General features: G+C 49.6%; 1 protein-coding gene across 1 annotated transcript; it reads right to left on the bottom strand.

The window, feature by feature from the left end:
- Positions 1 to 16583: 16583 nt before the first annotated feature.
- LOC149344692 (uncharacterized) lies at positions 16584 to 18265 on the bottom strand. The gene has a single exon (XM_089542658.1). It carries the CDS (start codon positions 18254 to 18256, stop codon positions 17054 to 17056), a length of 1203 nt encoding a protein of 400 aa, XP_089398784.1. The 5' UTR covers positions 18257 to 18265; the 3' UTR covers positions 16584 to 17053.
- Between the last annotated feature and the right edge of the window lie 947 nt (positions 18266 to 19212).

A 19212-nucleotide genomic window follows, 5' to 3' on the forward strand; every position in this document is an offset into this window, starting at 1 on the left:
CACCTAGTCGTAAGCGTATTCATTTCTCGAGCGGTTTCTAACCTGTTGTTGTCGTTTCTGTGTTGAGACCCATTAAAACGACTATTATTAGAGGCTTTTTTCTCGCTTCCTCCAGTTCGTATGTACATATTGAAATATGGCAGGATTGATTGACTCCTTACTCAGATAGCTTCTGTCCAGCCAACAAAACGAGAATGACATCACAAAAGGCACTCGTGTAGGAGCAAAAAAATTGCGCTTTAAGTGTCATATAAAATAAATGCGCATGCCCACTGGCATCGTTTGATGTTTCTTTCTTGGAAGAAATCAACATTCAGTGCCCAAAATCTGCAACTGTCCAAACCGCACATATGGACTTAAGTCTACACCGATTGCTTCTAGACAAAAATAGGATAAGTGCAAGACGATAGCTTACCAGTCGTTGCTTCAGTTCCAACATTTCGGCTTAAAGTTCGCTTGCTATTGGAAAAATTGTTGTAATATAAAATTGAAGATCACAGAAGTGCCCCAAAACCCTTAGAAAGCAAAACCATGATACTGTCTGGTTTAAAAGTGGAGGGCGCATGCACAGAGGGAAAGCCATCACACTTGGCAGGAATGGTGCCTGCCTTCTTTTGGAGCAAGAGAGTGCGCCCGGTTTAGGCGATGCTGTGGAGCTTGCTTGTGAGACATTTAATTCACCTCATGTGATAACTAGTCTCAATTGCAAGGTCTTTTCAGGAAATACAAAGGAAAAATGGGAAGTTTCAGCAATGGGATGAAAAAGGTACTGGCGTTACCTCAGCACATAGTATACTTTGAGTGTGAAGCGTAATTTGGCGTGGATACATGTTACAGTATTCATGTACAGCGCACAGGCCTATGATCACGCCCAAAGATAGCTGGAAGATACCGCAGTGCTTTCGGCTTCCTTGTGAACAAGCGTTGAGGAACGTTTCCAAAACGGCTTTTTTTTTTGTAAAGTAGCACAGCTTATCGGGCAATTTATTGCACTTTTACGGAGGAAAGAGAGGAGAAAAGGATGTGTTCACGAGAAGGAGGACCAGACTCAACGACGCTCGAAAAAAATTATTGAAAATCGTCCCAGCAGGTCAGGGCACTGATGTGTGTAAGCAGCAATGCAGAAAAAAATAGTTTACAGTGCCGGTTCTCATATCTCGCACATGAAAAGCTATGCGCCTATCATGAAGTTGTATTCTCATGCCGTAAACTGGATAAAGCTGTAACTCACGCATTCAGTGCCTAACTTCTTCAATTTAAATGCATCTTGGATTCCGTGTTCTCTAGCTGTTTCTCAGAGCTGGTGGTTTGAGTAACGGAAGAGGAGGTACTGTCTTTACAATAGTTTCAATGTTTAGACATATTGGCTGAGTTATGCGGTTGCAGCGAGGTTCAGTGCTTTTTTAAGCGATCCTTAATGCATTGGCTAGCGTGGCCGATGTAGACCTTTAAACACCTCAGTTGGAGAACGAGCCATGCAACTTTGGTGAACATACTGTGGGGCTTGACGATACATCTCTTTTTGCTGTCGTTTCTCAATATACGGGCACACAATGATGAGAGCTATGTGGGCGCAGAAAAGACGACGTTGACGTAGTATCTAGTGGCACCCCATTTAACATTATGAGAGATTTGTGGATGTATGGCATTAGAGCGAGACCAATTTGTTGACAGCGCGTACCGTCTTAGTGAGGCATGCGCTGTGATTTAAGCTTCGTAGATAATGACTCAACAATAGAAAACAGGACGTGCTCAGAAAATGCCCTGAACAGGATGCCCTATTGAGAAAAGGCAGTAACTTTGCCTTAGAACCTACTGTCAAAAGGCACGAACTCCTGGTTGCCCTCCGCCATAGTATGCAGAAAATTAAAACAGCATTTTTTGTACCAAAGTCTTTTAAAGAAACTGATAATTTGGCAGTGAAGCCTTTAAATGATTTTCCCAGCCTTTTTGGCGCCGCCTCTTCGTTTAATCTTTAATCAGTGCTTGCAGACTGCTACTTTTCTCAAACACATCCTGTGCGCTCGAGTAGGAGTTTTCTACGCTATGACTGATTTTGAACATCTCGCCGTGTGACATTGGGCCCGACATGAACTCAAGTTCCGGTACCCATTGAATGTAGTGAGAGTGAAATAAAATTTAATAACACATTTTATACTGCGAATCAAGGCGAAATAGAAAACACCAAAAGGTTACACCAGAGATGTAGATGATAGGTTATAAATTTGTTTATTACCGCCTGGCGAACTTCTCCCATAATCCGCTTAATCTCCACTCTCGAAATTTAGTCAGACCGCAGCGCATGGTTCCCAGTGATTGCTCATGTTAGTAAAGTCAGAAGCGTCCAATACGTCCGATATGTTGCCCGCCTACCGAGTCTGACATCACGTTGAACATCGAGCTGTCTTTATTGGTCCGCCGCACCACTCACGAAGTTTCGTCTTCAGGACTGATCGGCCGCCGCGGCAACTACATCACTGTATCGGGCAACTGTCTCATCGGTGGCACATGCTACACATCTTCTCAGCACGAGTGCGCAGCGGCTCAGATCTTCTGTTCTAGCTATTCCTTCCCTTCTTCTGTCTACGCCTTCAAGCCAGCATTTTCGTCACTAATCTGACATCATGAAGAATATCTTCTACACAAGGTTCATCATTCACAAAGAATGATACTTGTGCAGAAGACCGCACTGAGGCTCCAAGGTGCTACACCACGAGAACTCTGTACACAACACAACTCTAAACACACGGTCACGATGTTCGTAACAGAACACAGTCTCTAATAACCCATCATAAGAATAAATCTATAATCCCCGAAGGACAACGCTGTTAGTTCGCACATGAAATTCAGGAAACACGAACTGGTTCTTTCAGTACTCTTGACCACTTCCAGCAAGTTTCGTGGTGAAAAGAATGTACGCAGACACACAGCTGTCTAAAATTAGAGCCTCAGACGTCTGCACAGTACGAAGAACCAGAACCGAAAAACATAAAAGAACCAATGACGGTCAGAGTCAAAATCCAGGGAGGCCACCAGACAGTCACACCTTCTTGAAGTAATTCCATGCCAGAGAAAGCGACAATACACCAGTGCAGCATGCTCTTCCTGACACAACCTGCTCTTCTAAAAATACCGCAAAAGACTGAGCTGCTCTCTCTCTTAGCAAATGCTTTATCACTCCGACATTGAAGAGCTATCTCTTTCGCAATACCTATTCGCACCTGCTAAGGTCTCAGCCAGAGACTATCAGAATTTAAAATAAATAAAGCAAAGGTTCTCTGGTTGGCGGCAAATACGTTTGCACCCGCAGACACATCACTCCTGTGGCATGATAAACGGAAGGTTTATCATGCCACAGATAAACGAATCAAATAAACGGAAGCAGATAAACGAATCTGCTGCGGCTCTTCGACACCTACACGCGAAGAAACTGGTGTACTCTGAACTTGGTTAATTATCCACACGGCCTAATATGAACTCTTTCTCTGCTTTGCTCTTCAGTGCAGTCAGCTTTTCAGATGTCTGCTCTATTCGCTACAAGCGCAGCTGAAGTTGTAGTACAACGGCGTCCTCAAAAGCGTTGCGTAGATCTGCCTGTACCTCATACATACCTCCTTCGCTGGATCCATCCTTTTGGGAGAAAGCAAAACCAGCAGTTACGCGCTTCGGATTCTCAGGCAGTACAGACAGGTGTAACGAAACTTTCATGTCCCTTTATTACAGCGGTGGCCACTTTTTTTCCGGAAATTGCTTCCAGCTGAGTCTACTGCGTAGCTATGGAGCAAGCGCTTGTTCAGTGTTTCCAGTGGAGGCGCAAACACGCATACGTCTCCCGTATTTTGTTGTTCGTTCATGAAACTGTCTATGCGTAATCTTAGAGGTGTAGCGCCAAGTCACTCCCCTAATTTAAAAAACAAAATGAGTGTAATAGTTGGCAGTCTATTGGCGATCATCATACCAAGCAGACTCATCAGCAATTCGAATCACGTTGGACTTGCAATCTCTATTTTGTGTGCATTACTCCAACCTAATATTTCTGCAAACTGCTCGACAATCTGTAAAATTTCTTTAACGCTACCACCGCTACATTCTCCACTAAACGGTGGGATCATGACAACCGTAGCTAGAAATGGTGCTCCACAAGAGCTCGCCGTTGAAGGAACTTGAGCTCCACGTCTCACTTTTCCAGTTTCCATTGAGTCCTTTCACCGTCACTACAAGAAGATAGGGTTACTTCGTACCAGGTAACTAGTGTTAGATAAAAAACACAGCTAAGCAGTATCCTACCACTGCCACGAACTGGGATTTTACAGTCATCAACTGAAGAGCGGTGGCCCATTGTCTGTGGTGAGAGTGAAATAGCATCCAATAACAAGGGTAGGAAATGTTATACACAGAAAGAAGGCGGGATAGAAAACTTCAAAAGGTACAACCAGAGACGTAGACGCCCCTTTGTAGACGGGGGAAGAAAAAGAACAGGCTGAAACGGAAGTTCTCAGGTGATCCGCAGTCCTGCTAAGAGGTGTAGTCCATGCAACCCCAGAGGCCAGGGCCCGGTACGGTGATGTGCTGCCCGCGATGGCCGGTCCTTCCAGAGGAAAAAACTATGTGGGTGGTGCGACGGACCACTGAGGGTAGCTCCGATGTGGTGTCATGGACATGATGGACGGACTATTCGACGGGTGTATCGGGCGCTTCTCACTTTACTAACATGAGTGATCAGTAAGAACCGTGCGCTATGATTCTGGACTAGATTTCGTGAGTGAAGATTAAGCAGATTGTCGGAGAACTTCCCTATGCCACTTTGGACAAGTGTACAAAGGGGCGTACAAAGTGTACAAAGCAGATACAAAAATTCGCTTTATGTTAGTGCCATAGCTCCAAATATAACGTGAGGAGAGTGGTTCTCTCAATCTCTCTCTCTCACACACACACACGCACAAACACGCGCACACGCACAAACACGTGCACACATACACGCACACGCACACTGCGCTGAACTAATAACTGAAGCTTATTGAAGAAGCATTTGTTTCTTGTACACAAAAGGTGATAGTCGACAATCTGTTCATCACATGTTCCTTCGCCTTCTCCCCTCTAGAAATGCCCTTTCCTTCGCTAAAACTGAAAGGGACGTGTTTCTTGAACAGAATTCAGTTGTCATTTCAGCGCAGTGTGTCTGTGTGTATCTCGTTCTTGCAGTCCGCGTCTTTTAGCACTTGCTTTTGAAGATAACGTGAGATTGATTCCGCAACCGATGATGCGTCAAAACACTTTATATTAGCAAGTACGATAGTACCAGCAAAACGTGGTTATTGATATAGCAGAGAACAATATTTTGTACCGCAGTGCCCTTCCCCTCTCACTTCTTAAAGACCCCCGCCACTTTCATCGCTAAATGACGCCTTATAATTTCTAGTAATCATCTTAGAAACGTCTCGCAATGCAGTGATGGGCAGTGATATCGGAAGAGCTGCCGGTGGCAAAAGTGGTTGGTAGTATCTTTGATAGGTATCTCCAGTGCAATTTTACTGATAAACTTATTCATTTAGGGGGGTTGAATGTCCCTAAGCGACTCACGCTATGAGGGTCACCGTAGTAAAGGGGTCTAGGAACTTCGACCACCTAGGGTTTTTTGACGTGCACTCACATCGCACAGTACGCGGTCCTCTAGAATTTCGCCTCCATCGAAATCCGATCGACGCGGCCGGGATGGAACCCGCGTTTTCGAGTCAGCAGCCGAGTGCCATACTAATCGGGCCACCGCTGTGGCTGACAGTATTTTTAAAACGAACTTAGTGCTTTGTACAGAGGGCTTAATAATGCCTTTATAGATAGATAGATGAATATCGCTCATATATCGGGTGCTTTTTTTACCTTTAAACGCTATAGCCTTAAGGCTCGCGTTCTACTGAAAATCCTGCGTCGTCGTTGACGCATTCTGAGCGAAAAATATCCAGAGAAGCCAAATCGGTCGGCCACATAAATTAATGATTCATCGCGAGAGGTTGCACGCCAAAAACAACCTGTGTCGCACAAGCCAAACCGCTGGCACCACCTTCAATCGCAGGACAGCGGCGCATACCTTAACCGCTGCACCATTGAGCCAGGAGTGGCATGAAGAGTCCCGGTGATGTACGAATGTAAAGTACAAAATTGCCAATTCCAGATATATGGGCATTAACCCATTAGTGATATCCCGCCATAACCTTAAAGCGGAGCTTAAAGCGGAGCTCCATTCTTTGTTAGGTTGGTTGGTTGGTTGGTTTATGGGGTTTAACGTCCCAAAGCGACTAAGGCTATGAGAGACGCCGTAGTGGAGGGCTCCGGAAATTTCGACCACCTGGGGTTCTTTAACGTGCACTGACATTGCACAGTACACGGGTCTCTAGAATTTCTCCTCCAAAGAAATTCCAGCCGCCGCGGCCGGGATCGAACCCGCGTCTTTTGGGTCAGATATGTAATTTATGTTACCATTTGGTTTTTGAAAAACATTTATTTAATTCGACATGTGACCCTGCGCCCTGCTTAGGCCTGTCAGGACGAAACCCAAAAAGTGCTTTCTTCTGATAGCATCCTGTAGATATCGCAGAATGACATGATCGTCTTGCATATCCCTTTTTAGTGCCTCTGGGACCAAACAGGCTGCGCCTAAATTGGGCTGTGATGCACCAGAAGACGACTACAACTTGTCACTGAAGAAAAAGAAGTTACCATGAATATGGAGACGGGGGAAGAAAAAGAACAGGCTGAAACGGAAGTTCTCAGGTGATCCGCAGTCCTGCTAAGAGGTGTAGTCCATGCAACCCCAGAGGCCAGGGCCCGGTACGGTGATGTGCTGCCCGCGATGGCCGGTCCTTCCAGAGGAAAAAACTACGTGGGTGAAGGTCTACAGTTACCTTCACTATTAGACTCGCGAGCTGTAAGAATGAACCATTGTTTCCATGACCTCATGGCCGCATCATGCGGCCGCGACAGCGCGAATAAGGAAGAGCGCGGCTATGGACGTGTATATAAGGCGGCCCCTGTCGTTGAGAAAGATAAGGCACCTAATAGGTTAGGTCGAGCAAGGCTAAGAGAATTCGGCGAATAGGCACAGAACTGGGCAGCTCGAAACAGCGGTGGCATGTTGACCGCTGTTGTTTGGGAGATTGTGGTCGATGATGTCGCTCTTTTCTTTAGGGTTGGCTTTGGAGTTCTATAGCCGAATTCATTGCTTGAGTACTTCTGTGTGCCGTTTCCGGTTTTTTCGAGTCCTCTATATACAGGGTGTTCTAAGTCTGAATAATTTTCAAAAATGGGATCTTTGAGTTGAAAAAAAGCTTCTTTTTCGGCATAGCATTGTAAGCGGTGTAATGCATAAGAAGGCATCTCAGAAGGGCTAAACAGCAGGCTTGTTAACTAATATTGAACAGTAAAGTTTTTCACGATTACTGTTATGCTTTTTACTGCTCAGAAGTGTGCAGCCGAGCGTAAGTATTATCAAGTATCAGTTATTTTCATTTTGAAAAACTCGGTCACCCTTACCTTTTTGGCCCAACAACCTTTGGCTGCATCGCACCGAAATACATTGCGCTTGAAGAAGCTTGCAGGCAGACCAACCTCTTCACTGCACGCACCTCGTCGAAATGGCCGAAATGTTTTGCGCCACATAGCCGAGGGTAACCGTGTAATAGAAATGCTAAAAAGGTAATATAGATATTAGCTGAGGTGGGTGATTGCGATGACACGCAATCGGCCTGTCATCGGAAATCTACACAATCATGTTTTATTGATTTGGTCTCCTAAACCGCTATAAGCAGAGCTGTGTGTGTAGAACGGAATAATTGCGCAGCGGCGAACTCCTTATAATCGTTCGTAAGCGGTGTTGTAAGCAGCGGAAACCATCGGGCTCCCGACTATTGATGCCGCTCATGCCTGGACCGCTATGTGGCTCCTAACACGCGGAAAGGGCAGTCGGCGGGGACCCCGTGATCGTAAGCCTCTCCTCGCAATCTGTGTGGTGGCTTTGTCGCGCTGCAATGTAGATGCGCGACTAGACATATCGCTTAATCTTTGCATAACGGTCGAAATGTAAAAAAAACTTGCGTTAGTGTGCACCGTGTGATCTCTATTTAATGGGCGCCTCACCTCTGGAAACGTGCACTCGCAGTCTGAGGGAAGAATAGGTTTATTTTTTTAATAACCGTCTTACCGCCTGCCTGGACCATGAAGGGCAGTTCATTGAGAGGTTCATTTCATTCAGTTCATTACACGCCCCACAATAATAAAGAAGCTTAAAGGTAATAGTTAAAAAGTTGATTATTCTAGATTAGTCAACTAGCATGCTAGTTGGCACGTCTTGGCTGTATTCTTATGTAATACACCACTGATAATGCTATGCCGAAAAAGCACTCTTCTAAATTAATGATCCGATTTTTTTGAAATTCTGAAAATTCATAGGTGAAACACCCTTCATATTCATATACACGCAGGAAGCTAACAGTCAGAGAGACTAGGAGGCATGCAGAAATATTTCGAACATTTTTTTGTTAGTAGTGTTGATTAATGAGAAATAAATCGGGAAATTATTTTATCACTAACCGATAATTGATTACAAAGTAGAGTAAGAAAACCCTCATGACTCCGGTGGGATCCGAATTCACGACCTCCTGGTTTCGCGTCCGGTGCGCTGCCAACTCATATACGGCGGCAAGCGTACAATCTCCTATTTTGGGGTGCGGAGAAATTATAGAGGATATTGCCGATGATAGGGTGGCAACAGCTTACGAAGAATAGGACGATTTGACGATTCGCGCGATCTGATGATTTGCGCGAACTGATTCGCACCATCGTGCGTGAAGAGGTCCTCAAGTTTTGCAGCCCTTCGCAGTCTGCACTTGGCTCGATTTCCGCTCTTGTTCGCGAGGAGGTGCAACAGGCGTTCAGGGGTTCTACCGTCGAAACACCACCTCTGCCGGGAGACTACAGCCGCCCCACCTATGCCGAAGTTGCGAGACGCCCGGCTGCAGCTTCGCCACCGCCGATTCCAGTAACGCCTCCTGCACCGCTGTCCCCAGTTCCACCAGTCCCGTATTTCGACGATCGCCGAGCGCACTTGCGGAAGGCCGATGTCTGGCGCACATCTGACAACCGGCCACTCTGTTTTCACTGGAGAACCAGGCCATCTCTACCGCAATTGCTCTTATCGACGCCTCGGTCTGCAGGGATTTCGAGCCGATTCGCCCAGACCCCGGTTTGGCCACCGGCCTCCAGCCATTGAAGACTTCCTCGCGGAACAGCGACTTTCAGCCCGTGCGCCGCATCAGCCGCGCTCATCTTCTCCGAGACGCTCTTCCCCGAACCCGCACAGCTCCTCGCGAGCAGTACAGGGTCGCTCGCCGAGCCCTCGCCGGGAAAACTGAGACCAGCGACCTTCGGGGGCGAGGTCGCTGGGAGTCGCTGCGCTGAAGACCTCCCGCCGCCGCCGCTACGCTCCGACCGTGAACAGATAGCACCGTCATCTGACCGAGACAGCTGCGTTTCCTTGGACATACCTGTTCTTCTCGACGGTCACAGAGTCAGTGCATTAGTGGACACCGGGGCCGACTATTCAATTATGAGTGATAAATTGGCGACACTTCTAAAAAAAAGTGCTTACGCCTTGTTCTGTAGTGCATCTCCGTACTGCCGGTGGTCATCTCGTTACTCCAAAGGGTATTTGCACGGCTCGCGTTCAGATTCAGGGATCTACGTTCGTCGTCAGTTGTGTAGTTCTGTGTAATTGCTCCCGCGATCTCATTATCGGCATTGACTTTCTGCGGGAGTATGATGCTGTCATCGACCTCCGCCAACGAATCATCACCTTTTCGCCCAGTAAAGCGACCCACCTCGCCGAAACTTGCCACCGCAGTACCGCCCTTCGTGTTTCTGCAGACAGTGCCACGTTGCCGCCACGGAGCAGTGTTTTGGTTGAAGTCACTTGCAACGACTTGCATGACGCAGAAGCAGTCGCCGAGGCTAACCGTTCACTCCTGCTTACTCAAGGCATCTGCGCCGCTCGCAGTCTACTGACGCCTTTTTGCAGGTACTGCTATCGCTTCTGCCGAACCTGTTACCGATATTCCCGTTTGTTTTGCGTCCGCGGCAGCCGGCACTGACGAACCTTCCCTTGAAAACGTCGACATAAATTGCCACCAGTCTCGGGAGCAACGCCTGGCTTTGGAACAGCTGCTGAAGGAATACAAGTCGTGCTTCGCTTCCTCCTCGAAGGTTCGTGAAACACCCATCACGCAGCACCGCATCATCACCTATGACGACGCTCGCCCTATACGACAGCAGCCTTATCGTGTTTCTGCTAAAGAACGGGCGGTTATCCAAACTCAGGTTCAGGAAATGCTTGACGATGGCGTTGTTCAACCTTCCCAAAGCCCGTGGTCTTCACCTGTAGTCCTTGTTAAGAAGAAGGACGGCACTCTCCGATTTTGTGTCGACTATCGCAAACTGAACAGTGTGACTAAAAAGGACGTCTACCCGTTGCCGCGCATTGACGACTCGCTGGATAGATTACGGCGCGCTAAGTACTTCTCATCCATTGACTTAAAGAGCGGCTATTGGCAAATTGAAGTAGACGAACGGGACCGCGAGAAAACCGCCTTTGTGACTCCAGATGGCCTCTATGAATTTAAAGTGGTTCCTTTCGGTTTGTGCTCCGCCCCGGCTACGTTCCAACGGATGATGGACACCGTCCTCACAGGCCTCAAGTGGCAAAGCTGTCTTGTTTACTTGGACGACGTCGTAGTTTTATCGGAAACATTTGGCCAACATCTCCAGCGCCTGCGGGCTGTCGTCGAAGCCCTCCGCTCGGCAGACCTTACCCTGAAGCCCCAGAAGTGTCATTTCGGTTACGAAGAGCTCAAATTTCTTGGTCACGTTGTGAGCGCTGAGGGAGTGCGGCCGGACCCCGAAAAGACTGCCGCCGTCGCACGTTTTCCCGTTCCGACCGACAAGAAAGCTGTCCAATGCTTCCTGGGTCTCTGTGCGTATTATCGGCGCTTTATTGCGGACTTTTCCACGATTGCTGAGCCGTTGACGCGCCTCACCAGGAATACCACCTCCTTTGTCTGGACCACTGAGCAACAGACCGCTTTCTCTACGCTCCGCCAGCGCCTTCAAACACGTCCCGTTCTTGCGCACTTCGACGAAGATGCCGATACCGAGGTCCACACCGACGCCAGTAACATCGGTCTTGGCGCGGTCCTTGTTCAACACCAAGAGGGCCTTGAGAGGGTTATCGCCTATGCTAGCCGTACTCTCTCCAGCCCCGAGAGCAATTACTCCACGTCTGAAAAAGAATGTCTTGCGGTCGTGTGGGCCACCATGAAGTTTCGCCCTTATCTTTACGGCCGCCCATTCAAAGTGGTCACCGATCACCACTGCCTATGCTGGCTGGCAAATTTGCGAGACCCATCTGGACGCCTGGCACGCTGGAGCTTACGGCTCCAGGAATTTGACATTACTATTGTCTACAAGTCCGGCCGCTGACACGAAGACGCCGACACACTGTCGCGTGCACCAGTTGATGCTGCCGACGCAGCGCCCGATGACGACAGCGGCTTCCTTGGTACTCTCACCGCCTCCGACCTACTGACTCGGCAGAGGGCGGACTCGGACCTTCACCCTCTCATTGACGCCCTTGAAGGTAGTGATACGGCTATACCTCGCCACTTCTCTCGACGTCTTGGCTCCTTCTGTTTGCGGCAAGGTCTCTTGTACAAGAAGAACTCGAGAGGCAACGATAGACCTTACCTTCTCGTCATTCCAGCCGACCTCCGGTCTGACGTTCTTTTCGCCTGCCACGATGAGCCCACGTCTGGCCACTTGGGCTTTTCACGTACGCTCGCCAGAGTGCGGAACATCTATTACTGCCCTGGACTTTCTGCTGATGTCAAACGATACGTTAAAAGCTGCCGAGAATGCCAGCGCCGGAAAACGCCCCCACTTAAGCCGGCGGGTTTTCTCAAGCCCGTTACTGCCCCTCGCGCTCCGTTCGACCAGATCGGCATGGACCTCCTCGGCCCTTTCCCCTTGTCGCAGGGCGGCAATAAGTGGATCATAGTTGCTACCGACTATTTGACTCGCTACGCCGAGACCAAGGCGATCCCTCGTGGCACAGCTTCAGAAGTCGCAGAGTTTTTCATGCACAACATCGTCCTACGACATGGCGCTCCTTCGCACGTGATTACAGACAGAGGGACGGGGTTTACAGCGCAACTAATCGACCACATCTTTCGGCTGAGCTGCACAACACACCGCAAGACCACGGCCTACCATCCGCAAAGCAATGGCTTGACCGAACGATTAAACAGGACCCTTGCGGACATGTTGTCCATGTACGTAGATGTCCAACACAAAACTTGGGATGAGGTCCTGCCGTATGTCACCTTTGCCTACAACACAGCCCTGCAGGAAACTACGCGCTTCTCCCCGTTTCGCCTTGTGTACGGACGCGAAGTCTAGAGCATGCTTGATGCCATGCTCCCGTGCCCAGAGGATGACCAACTCGCCCCAGACGCCCAACAGTTTGCCCAACGTGCTGAAGAAGCCCGTCAGCTGGCTCGCGTGCACATCGGGCAACAGCAGAGCTCGGATGCGCGCCGTTACAACCTTCGCCACTGACAGGTTGACTACAAACCCGGTGACCAAGTCTGGGTGTGGACTCCTGTTCGTCGCCAAGGCTTGCGTGAGAAACTGCTCTCCCGCTATTTTGGCCCTTACAGAGTGGTACGGCGTGTCAGTGAGGTTAACTATGAAGTGGTTCCGGACGGGGCTGCGCAACCGCGACGCCGACAGCCCGACTCTGACATTGTGCACGTTGTGCGGCTTAAGCCGTACTATACACGGTGACGCAACCGTGCTGATGTTTCGCGCGCTTCAGTTGCGGCAGTTTGCTTGTTTTTTTTGTTTATTTTTTGTTTCACCCTTACGTCGACAGCGACAGCGCTCTTTTTTTTCTTCATAAGGGGGGAATAATGCCACCTAGTCTTGCCAGGTGGCGCATACGAAGTAAGGCGACGACGACGAAGTAGGGCTCGCGCCGTGTGGAGTCTGTCGCTGTTGTTGCCCCAGCTTGCCTGGCCTTCCCTTTCGTGCCTGCTAATAAAGCCCCCCTTCGTCAGCAAGTACGTTACAATATATATATATATATATATATAATATATATTATATATATATAATATATATAATATATATATAATATAATATATAATATATATACAATATATATATATATATATATATATATATATATATATATATATATATATATATATATATATATATATATATATATATATATATATTGTTACGCCCAGTGGTTTATTAAGACTGGGACGGAGGATCGAAAAACCAGCTGGGTCCGCTTGCCGAGCACGAGACGCCACCAAGTTCGTTCTCCTCATCTTCGGCTTATCCAGCAGCGCCGACCACGCAGAATGGGTGTTGCCTTTTCATGGGCGTCACACTTCCCCCTACGCAGCCGAAGCCCGCTGGGCGTGCTAAGCAGCGCCGCGCGAATGGTAGGGCTTCAGCCGGGCAACGTGAGTGACTTCGGTTCGCGCTGAACGACGGCCGCTTGCCGTGAGACGAGCTATGCGGTAATTGAGTTCGCTAATTTGGTCAATAATGACGTAGGGTCCATCGTAGTGGCACAGCAGCTTCTGAGACAATCCTCGCTTTCTGATAGGCCGCCACAACAAGACTAAATCACCGGCACTGTAAGTAACGCGACGGCGGTGGGCATCGTAGCGCGCTTTTGACCGATCTTGGGAGGCGAGAACACGAAGGCGAGCAAGGCGCCGGGCTTCTTCGGCGAGACAGAGTGTCTCAGCGATAGAGGGATCTTCATGGAGCTCGTCACAAAATGGTAGTATGGTGTCCAGGGTGTAGCGTGGGGGGCGTGCATACAGTAAAAAGAAGGGGCTGTAGCCAGTAGTCTCATGGCGCGCGGTATTGAACGCATACGTGATGAACGGCAGGACGCTATCCCAGTTCTTGTGCCTTGAATCAACATACATTGACAGCATGTTAGTGAGCGTGCGGTTCGTGCGCTCAGTGAGCCCATTCGTGTGGGGATGGTAAGGCGAGGAATGGCGAAAATGTGATGCGCAGGAACGGAGAAGCTGCTCCACGACGTCAGCGGTGAACTGCCGACCACGGTCACTAATGATAACTTTTGGAGGTCCATGACGGAGAACTATGAATCGGAGCAGAAAAGAGGACACATGATACGCTGTAGCCGAGGGTAGAGCTGCCGTTTCACAATACCGGGTAAGGTAATCGACGCAAACCACAATCCAGCGGTTCCCATGATAGGACTTTGGAAACTGGCCCAGCAGATCTATGCCCACTTGCTCAAACGGTGCTGCAGACGGTGTCACAGGGTGAAGCTGACCAGATGCAAGGCTAGTAGGTCGCTTGTATCGTTGACACTGAGTGCAGCTGGCGACGTACCGCTCAGTCGTGGCCCGCATTTTCGGCCAATAGAAGCGCGCCTGGGTACGATGCAGCGTCCGTGCCGAACCAAGATGTCCAGATGTAGGGTCATCGTGCATGGCCTGCAAGACAGAGGAGTACAGGCTCTTCGGAACTACCAGCAGAAAGCGCTGGCCCGTAGGAGAATAGTTTTTCTTCCACAAAAGACCATCTCGCACACAAAAGTGGCTGACGTTGGAAGGGTCTTCAGCCTCCGCAAGGAGAGACTGTAGGGTTAAGTCTTCCTGCTGTTCCGCTTTGAACGTTGCGATATCAGGAAAAACAGGTGACACTGACGCGACGCAGTGGTCCAACGTATCGATGTTAGACTCCGGCTCAGGAAGGGGCAGCCTCGAAAGACAGTCCGCGTCAGCGTGACGGCGACCACTCTTGTAGACGACTGTGTAGTCGAACTCTTGTAGCCGGAGAGCCCACCGTGCAAGGCGTCCGCAGGGGTCGCGAAGGTTAACGAGCCAGCAGAGGGCATGATGGTCGGTGACGATGGTGAACGGTCTTCCGTACAGATAGGAACGGAAACGCTGCGTGGCGAAGACGACGGCTGAGCATTCTTGCTCAGTGACTGTATAATTGCGCTCCGGCTTGCTGAGCGAGCGACTCGCATACGCAACAACGTGCTCTTTGTTGCCGCACCGCTGGACGAGAACAGCGCCGAGGCCAACGCCGCTGGCGTCAGTATGAATCTCTGTGGGAGCGGAGGGATCGAAGTGGCGAAGTACAGGGTGAGACGTCAAAAGGAATTTTAGTTGGCGAAAGGCGGAGTCGCACTCAGGTGTCCACTCGAAAGCCACATCTTTCTGAAGTAGACCTGTCAGAGGGTAAGCTACATCCGCAAAGCGATGAATAAAGCGGCGAAAGTAAGAGCATAAGCCCAAGAAACTCCGCAGCTCTTTAACAGACTGTGGTGGCTTGAACGACTCGACAGCTGCAGTCTTGGCTGGATCAGGCCTGACGCCGTCTTTATCAACGAGGTGTCCAAGCACTAACGCTTGACGCGCACCAAAGTGGCACTTTTTAGAATTAAGCACAAGGCCAGCTTGGCGCATACAGTCGAGGACGAGAGCTAAACGGTCGTTGTGCTCACTGAACGTCTTTCCGAAAATGACAACGTCGTCGAGGTAGCACATGCAGATTTCCCATTTCAAACCGCGGAGTATAGTGTCCATAAATCTCTCGAAGGTGGCGGGCGCATTGCAAACGCCAAATGGCATCACATTAAACTCATAAAGGCCATCAGGCGTAATAAAAGCTGTTTTTTCTTTGTCTGCGGGATGCATGGGGATTTGCCAATACCCCGACCGAAGATCAATAGAAGAGAAGTAGGACGCTGAAAAAAGACAGTCGATGGCATCGTCGATTCGAGGCAGGGGGTATACATCTTTTCTCGTGACGGCATTCAGACGACGGTAATCCACGCAAAAACGCCATGATCCATCTTTCTTCCGAACAAGAATTACTGGAGCAGCCCAGGGACTTGAGGACTCTTGTATAACGCCTTTGGTTAGCATCTCCTGCACTTGGTCATTGATTACCTTGCGTTCAGACGGTGACACGCGGTAGGGCTTTTGGCGGATCGGATGTGACGTACCAGTGTCAACCCTGTGCAGGGTTCGAGACGAGGGGATGGAAGATGGGCCGCCGGGCTGCAAAAAGTCAAACACAGTGGAGTATCGCTGGAGGATGGTCAACAGTGCACGGCGCTCATGCGTGGAAAGCGAGTTGTCGATCATTCGGAGCAACTGCGACTCGTCGTAAAACTCTGGTGCTGCTGCGCCCAAGGCGTCGGTAACCAAGGCAACGGATACCGGCGTGTATTGGCTGCATGACGCAAGCTTCAGGCCTTCAGGCAGAACAACAGATTCCGTCGAACTGTTCACTGTCCACAGTTCAGTTCTTCCGTTGATGACGGAAACCATGGCATGAGGAACCAAGATGTTCTTCTTCATGCAGTTCAAGTGGTTCGGTTCCACAGCCGCATCAAACACTTCGAGAACGGTATCGGGGCAGGAAACCGGTACGCACACAGCCGAAGAAGGAGGCACGACAGTATCTCGGGCAACACAAAACACTCTCTCTCCCCTGCACGAGCCTTCTAGAAGATCAGTGGTGGAACATTTGCCGACGTTGAGCTCACCTGTGTGACAGTCGACTTTAGCGCCACACATTTGCAAAAAGTCTAGGCCAAGAATAACGTCGTGCGTCGACCGGCTGAGCACCACCATTTCCGTACTGAAGACTTCACCACCCAAAGAAACCTTAACACTACACACTCCAACTGCTGGCAACGGTTCACCACTCACGCCACAAAACTGGACATTTTTGTCCCATCGAAACAAAACTTTTCTTCCTAGGAGGCACTTAAACGCAGCACTCATAACCGAAACAGTAGCACCGGTATCCACTAAAGCCATCACAGGTACACCATCCACTAGCACATGTACTTTGTTCTTTAACATAACTACAGGCAGGGGTATCACTTCCGACGGCAGACTTCCAGCGACCTCACCCCCATCGGTCGCGGCGGCTAGTTTTCCGGCGGAGGCGAGGAGGAGCGGCGTCGGGGTGATGGAGATCGACGTGTACGGAAGGCTGGAGGCGGCGTCACACTTCTATCAGATGCCGGCGAATTATTCCGCATTTGTGCAGGCCATGAATTGCCGGAATCAGGCGGGCAGGACGGGTATCGAGAAGGACCGCGTTGGTAATCCGGACGCCGAGGATAGGTCGAGGAGCCGTAACGGGATGGTTGTCGGCGGGGACAAAATCGGGAGATGTGTCCGGGTTGACCACAGCGGTAACACACAAGAGAGGGAACGGGAGCAGGCTGCGCCGGCATGTAGTCACCATACGAAGGACTGGGCCGAAAGTTGTCGTCGTATGTGGCCGGCACAGGCTGGTAAAAGCCGGACCGTTGCTCCGGGGGCAATCGCGGTGTGTTGTTCGGCCGCAGCCCTCGGGGTACCCGGTGATCCTCAAAGTCCGCTGTGTTAACGTCGGATGGCGGAGTAGGACGCGTGAGATACGCAGGAGGGAGCTCTGATGAATTTCGAGTGAGTTCCAGTGACCTGGTTAACTCTTCGCGAACGATCTGGCGGATTGTGGAAGCCAGATCGCATGACGATGGTGTGTCTACAGCTGCCACCGTCGTCACCCCGGCCAAACGTCCAAATTTCGGTGTGATGCGACGCATTTTCAACGTCTCGAACGTCCGGCAGTGCTTGATGACGTCAGACACGGACTCGAGACTTTCTTTTCCGATCAAAAAATTGTAGACGTCTTCGGCGAATCCTTTGAGCAAATGGCCAACTTTGTCTTCCTCTGTCATGGCAGGAGAGACGACCTTGCATAGCTTCACGATTTCCTCAATATACGTCGTGCATGTTTCACCGGGGAGCTGAGCCCTTTGCGCAAGTGTTTGTTCAGCCCGCTTCTTCTTTACGACTGAATCACCGAAACACTTCTTCAGCTCCTCAACAAAGCGGTCCCAAGTCGTGAGGGAATCCTCGTGGTTGTCAAACCATGTTAGGGCTGTGTCAGTTAGTGAAAACACGACGTTCGCGAGCCGGGCGGAGGAGTTCCACTTGTTGTAGCGACTCACCCGTAGGTAGTGGGTGAGCCATTCATCGACGTCGTCGCTAGATGAACCCGCGAATGACCGTGGCTCCCGGTAATGCTGCCACGAACTGCTGGGCACAGACCTCGAAGCGTCGCCGTCCAGGGACATCATTGGCACAGAAGGCGGCAGACCAACAATGCGACGACTGCGGCGAATGTGAATCTGGGGATCCGTCTTCGGAGGAACCTGATTACCCGGCACCTTCCACGGTACGGGGATCGATACCCCGCACCTCCACCAAGATGTTACGCCCAGTGGTTTATTAAGACTGGGACGGAGGATCGAAAAACCAGCTGGGTCCGCTTGCCGAGCACGAGACGCCACCAACTTCGTTCTCCTCATCTTCGGCTTATCCAGCAGCGCCGACCACGCAGAATGGGTGTTGCCTTTTCATGGGCGTCACAATATATATATATCCACAATACTTTAGGGCCATCGGAGGAGTGCAGAAATACATCGCGGAACAAGTTAGCTACTTACAGTCACAAGTAACAGTCTAATGCAAGCAAAAATCTTGATAAACATTTTAACGTCCCTATACCAAGCGAATGCGTCGCCAAAATTTTAACTGTTCTTCTCCACGTAGTCCACAGAGGACCGAAAAAGACTGGAAGCCTTCACGCACATTCAAAAACAAATAAACGCCCGCTACTAGGGTGGAGACGATTGGGACAAAGTAGATATTTCTGGAAACATATGCCTGCACGCTCCAATATCCTGCTCGCTTCAATATCCTGCACACTCTTCTATTATCCCTGTCCAAGCTCCTTTTGTGGCCACATTGGACATTCTGGAGGACTGTAAGTCACCAAGGATCAATCACGGGCACACGATTTCTGTAGCAATTTTTCCCTCTTCTTTCTTCGGGTTCTATCTGAGGCCCATTGTAGCGGACTCTTTCTAAACCCTATAAATACCGGTCTTTAACAGTCATGTACCATTTTGACCAAGACAGCTCCCCAGTCGAAATATCAGTTAACACTTATGTTTTAGACGATACCATTCTACTTTATAACCGTATACCTTTTGGTAAATACTGCCGTTTTCTCAACTGTCATATACAGACA

This window comes from Amblyomma mixtum, chromosome 5, assembly GCF_055824585.1.
Source record: "Amblyomma mixtum isolate Tamu chromosome 5, ASM5582458v1, whole genome shotgun sequence".
In the NCBI taxonomy this organism is placed as follows: domain Eukaryota; kingdom Metazoa; phylum Arthropoda; class Arachnida; order Ixodida; family Ixodidae; genus Amblyomma; species Amblyomma mixtum.